The sequence below is a fragment of the Scyliorhinus canicula genome, chromosome 11 (genome assembly GCF_902713615.1).
Source record: "Scyliorhinus canicula chromosome 11, sScyCan1.1, whole genome shotgun sequence".
NCBI lineage: Eukaryota > Metazoa > Chordata > Chondrichthyes > Carcharhiniformes > Scyliorhinidae > Scyliorhinus > Scyliorhinus canicula.
This window is the reverse complement of record NC_052156.1, coordinates 2,740,284-2,748,455: the sequence shown is the minus strand read 5'-3', so window position 1 is coordinate 2,748,455 and position 8,172 is coordinate 2,740,284. Positions and strand designations below refer to the sequence as shown.

General features: G+C 52.7%; 1 protein-coding gene across 1 annotated transcript in view; it reads left to right on the top strand.

Annotated features, from left to right (window-relative positions):
* Window positions 1-8,172, top strand: part of lamb2l (laminin, beta 2-like) — a 268,095-nt gene that overhangs the window by 215,450 nt on the left and 44,473 nt on the right. The window contains exons 28-29 of the mRNA XM_038812008.1: window positions 1,861-2,085; window positions 4,320-4,537. Coding sequence (XP_038667936.1) covers window positions 1,861-2,085; window positions 4,320-4,537 — 443 coding nt within the window. The remainder of the gene's footprint in view (window positions 1-1,860; window positions 2,086-4,319; window positions 4,538-8,172) is intronic.

Below are 8,172 nucleotides of genomic sequence, written 5' to 3'. Positions count from 1 at the left end.
GCGTGGGTTTCCTCCGGGTGCTCCCGGTTTCCTCCCACAGTCCAAAGATGTCGCGGTTAGGTGGATTGGCCATGCTAAATTGCCCGTAGTGTCCTAAAAGTAGGTAGGGGGTTGTTGGGTTACGGGTATAGGTGGATACGTGGGTTTTGAGTAGGGTGATCATTGCTCGGCACAACATCGAGGGCCGAAGGGCCTGTCTGTGCTGTACTGTTCTATGTTCTATGTATATAGCCAGAATGTGGAGCAGCGTGTGGCCAGCAGCGAGTAGCAATTACAGCTGGGATGTCCCCCATGAGGAATAGTTGCTGAATCCACAAAGTACATCTATCTGAGCCATCTTAGAAATACAGTTGAACCTCTGTGTTTGCCAGCCCTGTGTGAGATTAGGGAATCTAGTGCAGAAGGATGCCATTCAGCCATCGAGTCTGCACTGTACCTCTGAAAGAGCCCCTACCTAGGTCCACTCCCCCGCCCTATCCCTGTAACCCCACCTAACCTGCACGTCTTTGGATTGTGGGAGGAAACCGGAGCACCCGGAGGAAACCCACGCAGATACGGGGAGAACGTGCAGACTCCGCACAGACAGTGACCCAGCCGGGAACCGAACCTGGGACCCTGGCGCTGTGAGGCAGCAGTGCTAACCACTGTGCCACCGTGCGATTGAGAAACGCAGACTTAACCCCAACCATCCTAACCTTTCGAATCGCTCCTGGTTTCTGAAGTCCCTCATCGCTGGTCACATCCTGTAAATCTTCTCTGGACTCTTTCCAGGCCTTTAACATCATTCCTGAAGTGTGGTGACCAGATATGTCCACAATATTCCAGCTCCGATCTAATCAGTAATTCATCTAGCAGGAACTCTTGTTTTTTTTTATATTCCAATCCTTTATTTAGAAACCCAAGTAACTCCTAACCTTTTTGCTAAAATCGCCGAATCAGTTTCCCCCGCCACCTTTCGGGATTGTTTATTTTCAGACGCGATGGTTTCTCTGATCATCCATACTTTACAGAATTATCCCATTTACACTTCGCTGTCTTTCCATATCAAACCTCCTAAAATGCAAACACTTCATTGCCCTTGACCTTGAGCTCCACCCACAACCTGCCTGTTTCATGTCACCTTGAAACCTCTGTCTACCCTCACCACTATCAACATTCTGCCAAGTTTCATATCATCCAGAAACGTTATAATCGTACCACCTCCACCCAGGTTAAATATTGAGTGAGGGTCTTATAAGTTTGGAGGTAATACAATAGTGAGAAGCAATGTATGTTGCAGTGTTAACACGAGTTAAGATGGGCTGAATGGCCTTTCTCCTCAGTAATTATCTTGTGATTTTAGAACATTTAAAATCACCGTTGAAGTTTTGCTGAGGCAGTCTGCAGGTTAACATAGAACAGTACAGCACAGAACAGGCCCTTCAGCCCTCGATGTTGTGCCGAGCAATGATCACCCTACTCAAACCCACGTATCCACCCTATACCCGTAACCCAACAACCCCACCCTAACCTTACTTTTTAGGACACTACGGGCAATTTAGCATGGCCAATCCACCTAACCCGCACATCTTTGGACTGTGGGAGGAAACCGGAGCACCCGGGGGAAACCCACGCACACACGGGGAGGACGTGCAGACTCCGCACAGACAGTGACCCAGCCGGGAACCGAACCTGGGACCCTGGAGCTGTGAAGCATTTATGCTAACCACCATGCTACCGTGCTGCCCAGTTGCTGCGGTGAATCCTGTAGATGGTACAGACGGCTGCCACCGTGTGTTGGCACTGGAGGGAGTGAATGATCAGACAATGTAAATGTCCTTTGTTAAATTAACAACTGATTTACTTTTTCCGCTACTGTAGGATCGCGTTGCGATAAGTGCGCACCAGGTTACTATGGTAACGCCGAGGTAGGAGGAGGGAAGTGCTGGCCCTGTCAGTGCAATAATAACATTGATGTGACGGATCCCGGATCCTGTCACCCACACACGGGACGGTGTTTGAAGTGTCTCTACAACACTGATGGAGATCACTGCGAAGCCTGCAAGGCCGGTTACTATGGCAACCCTCTCCTGCGGGACTGTAGGCGTGAGTATGGGGCATGCTCTGTATATTGTATTGTATATTCTATGTGAGTGGGGGCACACAATTTAGCCTTTACTTCCTTTAGGGTCATACTTTCCAAGCTCTCACTGCCCGATGGTTGGTGTTGTAACCGGAGAGGGCGGACAGAGGGTTCCAGGCAGGGGGGAGTGGAGGAGAACCTGTAGCCAATAGAGGGTGTGAAGACCAAGGTCAAGGCGGGGCTGAAGGGAGATTTAAAGTTTTATTTTTCACACTGTAGATTACTAGAACGGAGAATGTTTTGAAGAATGGTAGCAAGCCGTGGATTTCTGTCGCACCTCTCACAGCTTCGGAATGTCTAAGAGGACCTCACAGCCGAGGGCGTGTTTTTGAAATTTAGTCGCTTTCAGCACCAATTTGCACAAAGCAAAATCCCACAAACAGTAATGTGAGAATGACCAAGTAATCTGACTTTTGGTATTGGTTGATAGATGAATCTGGACCAGGACACATGCAATAAATCTCCTGATCAAGTTGAACATCTTGCTGAGTGGCAGGCAAGACCACAATTTCTGTTCCATTAGAAAGATGGCACCTCTGACAGTGCGGCACTCCCTCAGTACTGACCCTCTGACAGTGCGGCACTCCCTCAGTACTGACCCTCTGACAGTGCGGCACTCCCTCAGTACTGACCCTCTGACAGTGCAGCACTCCCTCAGTACTGACCCCCTGACAGTGCAGCACTCCCTCAGTACTGACCCTCTGACAGTGCAGCACTCCCTCAGTACTGACCCTCTGACAGTGCAGCACTCCCTCAGTACTGACCCTCTGACAGTGCGGCACTCCCTCAGTACTGACCCTCTGACAGTGCGGCACTCCCTCAGTGCTGACCCTCTGACAGTGCAGCACTCCCTCAGTACTGACCCTCTGACAGTGCTGCACTCCCTCACTACTGACCCTCTGACAGTGCATCACTCCCTCAGTACTGACCCTCTGACAGTGCGGCACTCCCTCAGTACTGACCCTCTGACAGTGCAGCACCCCCTCAGTACTGACCTTCTGACAGTGCAGCACTCCCTCAGTACTGACCCTCTGACAGTGCGGCACTCCCTCAGTACTGACCCTCTGACAGTGCGGCACTCCCTCAGTACTGACCCTCTGACAGTGCAGCACTCCCTCAGTACTGACCCCCTGACAGTGCAGCACTCCCTCAGTACTGAGCCTCTGACAGTGCAGCACTCCCTCAGTACTGACCCTCTGACAGTGCATCACTCCCTCAGTACTGACCCTCTGACAGTGCGGCACTCCCTCAGTACTGACCCTCTGACAGTGCAGCACCCCCTCAGTACTGACCTTCTGACAGTGCAGCACTCCCTCAGTACTGACCCTCTGACAGTGCGGCACTCCCTCAGTACTGACCCTCTGACAGTGCGGCACTCCCTCAGTACTGACCCTCTGACAGTGCAGCACTCCCTCAGTACTGACCCTCTGACAGTGCAGCACTCCCTCAGTACTGACCCTCTGACAGTGCAGCACTCCCTCAGTACTGACCCTCTGACAGTGCGGCACTCCCTCAGTACTGACCCTCTGACAGTGCGGCACTCCCTCAGTGCTGACCCTCTGACAGTGCAGCACTCCCTCAGTACTGACCCTCTGACAGTGCTGCACTCCCTCACTACTGACCCTCTGACAGTGCGGCACTCCCTCAGTGCTGACCCTCTGACAGTGCAGCACTCCCTCAGTACTGACCCTCTGACAGTGCAGCACTCCCTCAGTACTGACCCTCTGACAGTGCAGCACTCCCTCAGTACTGACCCTCTGACAGTGCGGCACTCCCTCAGTACTGACCCTCTGACAGTGCGGAGCAGGTTCTGGGCAGGGTGGGGGGGTGGGGTAATGATCTTCTCTTGCCCCTATTGTGCTCTTTGTATTGTTCTTTAGGACGGTGAGGGTTGTAGTGTTGAGAAAGAACAGCAAGCAGTGTTTAAGAAACAAAGCTAATTAATTGCACTACACGTATTTAGATTCGAACATTTGCTAAGGAATTAGATAAGTAAACAATACACAACACTTCTACAATACTAAACTATGCTATCAGCTAAACTATCTCACCTCTACTCATTCTGGCTCTCTTCCACTCTCCCCCCCCGAAGCCAAGGAGACATCTGATATTTATATGGTAGCTCAATAGCACCATCTAGAGACTAGAGTGCTAACATTACATTCACCCTTTATTGTTACTGTTATTGTTATTTCAGGCTGTACGTGTAACATCCAGGGTACGCTGGAGTCCCAGTGTAGCTCCAGAGAGAGCTGCCAGTGTGAGCGGGTTAGTGGGCAATGCCCCTGCAGAGAGAATGTCATCGGGAGGAACTGCGACCAATGTGGCCCCCACTACTGGAACTTTGGCAGTTTGGACGGTTGTGAGCCGTGCCGATGTCATCCGGAACATTCTCACACTCAGCTCTGCAACATGGTAAATATTCCCAATCACCTCTTTATCCATCAAAGATTTTGGGGGGGAATTTTCCCCTAAAATTACAAAATGTTGTTTCAGGCGCAAATCGGTGGGAATCAGGCCGGCTGATCAGGAACCATTCTAATGGCGATCTTCCCACACTTAAATCATTTCTTGAACTGGAGGGGCATGTTTTCCATGGGCCTAGAGAGGGGCAGAGCCTAAACAGGCGGCAGCGATCAGGGCACCCCAATCTCAAAGTTTTTTTAAAAATAATTTTTATTGAAACTTTTTTACAGAAAATATAACAACAAACAATGAAAAGCAACAATAAAACCCCACAGTATCTGTAACACCCCCAAGGCCGTATCAACGCATGTATCTCACCCCCCCCCCCCCCCCCAATCCCACTAAACAACAAGAGAACTTAAAAATAAATTAAAATTAAATAAACAAACATAGTCAATGCCCCCCCCTTTCCCCCCCCCTCCCCCCCCTTTCCCCCCCCCCTCCCCCCCCCTTTTGCCCCCCCTCCCCCCCGGGTTGCTGCTGCTACTGTCCCCGTACCCTATCGTTGAGCCAGAAAGTCGAGGAAAGGTTGCCACCGCCTAAAGAACCCTTGTACCGATCCTCTCAGGGCGAATTTGACCTTCTCCAGCTTAATAAAACCCGCCATGTCATTGATCCAGGTCTCCACGCTTGGGGGTCTCGCATCCTTCCATTGTAGCAAGATCCTTCGCCGGGCTACTAGGGACGCAAAGGCCAGCACACCGGCCTCTTTCGCCTCCTGCACTCCCGGCTCCACCCCAACCCCAAAGATCGCGAGTCCCCATCCTGGCTTGACCCTGGATCCCACCACCCTCGACACCGTCCTCGCCACCCCCTTCCAGAACTCCTCCAGTGCCGGGCATGCCCAGAACATATGGGCATGGTTCACTGGACTCCCCGAACACCTGACACACCTGTCTTCACCCCCAAAGAACCTACTCATCCTAGACCCGGACACGTGGGCCCGGTGCAGCACCTTGAATTGGATGAGGCTAAGCCGCGCACACGAGGAGGAAGAATTTACCCTCTCCAGGGCATCAGCCCATGTCCCGTCTTCGATCTGTTCCCCCAGTTCCCCCTCCCACTTAGCTTTAAGCTCCTCTACTGATGCCTCCTCCGCCTCCTGCATAACCTTGTAGATATCAGATATCTTCCCATCCCCGACCCAGACCCCCGAAAGCACCCTGTCACTCACCCCCCTCACGGGAAGCAAAGGGAATCCCTCCACCTGCCGCCTAGCAAATGCCTTTACCTGCAGATACCTGAACATGTTTCCCGTGGGGAGCCCAGATTTCTCCTCCAACTCCCCCAGGCTCGCAAACCTCCCATCAATAAACAGGTCCCTCAGCTGTCTGATTCCCGCTCTGTGCCAACCCTGAAATCCCCCATCAATGTTCCCCGGGATGAACCGATGGTTCCCCCTTAACGGAGCCTCCATCGAGCCTCCCACTTTCCCCTATGTCGCGTCCACTGCCCCCAAATCTTGAGGGTAGCCGCCACCACCGGACTCGTGGTATACCTCATGGGAGGGAGCGGCCACGGCACCGTTACCAGGGCCCCCAGGCTTGTGCCTCCACAGGACGCATCTCCAACCGTTTCCATGCTGCCTCCTCCCCCTCCATCACCCACTTGCACACCATTGACACATTGGCCGCCCAAGAATACCCCGAGAGATTGGGTAACGCCAGCCCCCCACCATCTCCAAGAAGACCCTCTTCACCCTCGGGGTCCCATGCACCCAAACAAAGCTCATGATGCTGCTAGTCACCCTCCTATAAAAGGCCCTAGGGATAAAGATGGGCAAACACTGAAAAAGGAACAGGAACCTCGGGAGAACCGTGATTTTGACGGACTGCACTCTACCCGCCAACGATAGCGGCACCATGTCCCACCTTTTAAATTCCTCCTCCAACTGCTCCACCAGCCTGGTAAAATTAAGCTTATGGAGAGTCCCCCAACTCCTGGCCACCTGCACCCCCAGGTATCTGAAACTCTTCACTGCCCTCTTAAATGGGAGTCTCCCAATTCCCTCCTCCTGATCACCCGGGTGTACTACAAATACCTCGCTCTTGCCTAAATTTAACTTATAGCCCGAGAAGCCCCCAAACTCAGCCAACAGCTCCATCACCCCCGGCATTCCCCCACCCAATCTCAAAGTTAATGATATCATCCCCCCCTCCCCTCCCCCCCCCCCCCCCCCCCCCCCCACTACAGACAAGCAGAACATCCCCAACCCTTGACCTCAGAGGGGCAACCTCCCCATCACTACTAAATATTCGGGTCACTCACCCATACCGGGTGGGCATCAAGGTGACCACATCCCCCCCCCCCCCCCCCCCCCGTCCCGTCCCGTCCCCCCCGTCCTCTCTCCCCCACCCCCCCGGCCATGCCGGCATCAGCACCTTCCCCCATGTAAGTGAGCGACACTCTGCTCTGTTGTCGCCAAATGCCCCTTTGTTCATGCCCTGCCCCTTTGGGTCCCTCCCCCTTTGAGGCCCCTCCCTTCAAGGCCCCACCCCTTGTCACTGGCACCCTGGGACCAAAAGGTCCAGAGAAGCCTGGGTGAATAAGGGTAAAATGGGAGGTTTGTGGCAGGTACAAGGGGCTCAATTAGACAGTGGATGCCCTGGAGGAGCTTGAAATGCAGGGCGGTACATAAAAAATAAACTCGGAGAGCGAAGAGGGGGCATAAAAAACACTGGCGGGTAAAATAATGGAAAATCCCGTGAGTTTGATAAATATACTCGGGGCAAGAGGGTAACCAGGGAAAGAATGGGGACCATTAGGGACCAAAGTGACAAGATGGAAATGAAAATGGCTTATTGTCACGAGTAGGTTTCAATTAAGTTACTGTGAAAAGCCCCTAGTCACCACATTCCGGCGCCTGTTCGGGGAGGCTGGTACGGGAATCGAACCGTGCTGCTGGCCTGCCTTGGTCTGCTTTAAAAGCCAGCGATTTAGCGCAGTGAGCTAACCAGCCCGTGGCGGTGTGGTTTTATATGAAGCTTTACATCTGTGTTCACTACGGAGAAGTAGAAAGGTATTGAAAGGTATAGAAATCAGGATGGGGATGCAATATAATCGATTAGATTAGCGTTGAGAGGGATGAGGTGTGAGCGGTTTTAGTAGAGTTACAACAGAACACTATCTCCAAGGCCAGATATGTGTCCTCGGCTGCCATGTGAGACAAGGGAGGAGATCGCAGAGGCTCTGACACTGATTTTCAAATCCTCTCTGGTGTAGAAGAGGTTGCCAGAGAACAGGAGAACAACTGATGTGGTACCCGGGGCGACACAGTGGTTAGCACTGTTGCCCCACAGCACCAGGGTCCCGGGTTTAATTCCCGGCTTGGGTCACTGTCTGTGTGGAGTCTGCACCTTCTCGCTGTGTCCGCATGGGTTTCCTCCGGGTGCTCCGGTTTCCTCCCACAGTTCAAAGATGTTCAGGTGAGGTGGTGTGGGGGTTTGGGATTACAGCGATAGGGTGGGGGAGTGGGCCTAGGTAGGATGCTCTTTCAGAGGGTCAGTACAGACTCGATGGGCCGAATGGCCCCCTCTGCACCGGAGGAATTCTCTGATTCTATGGTTCATTATTCAAGAAGGGAA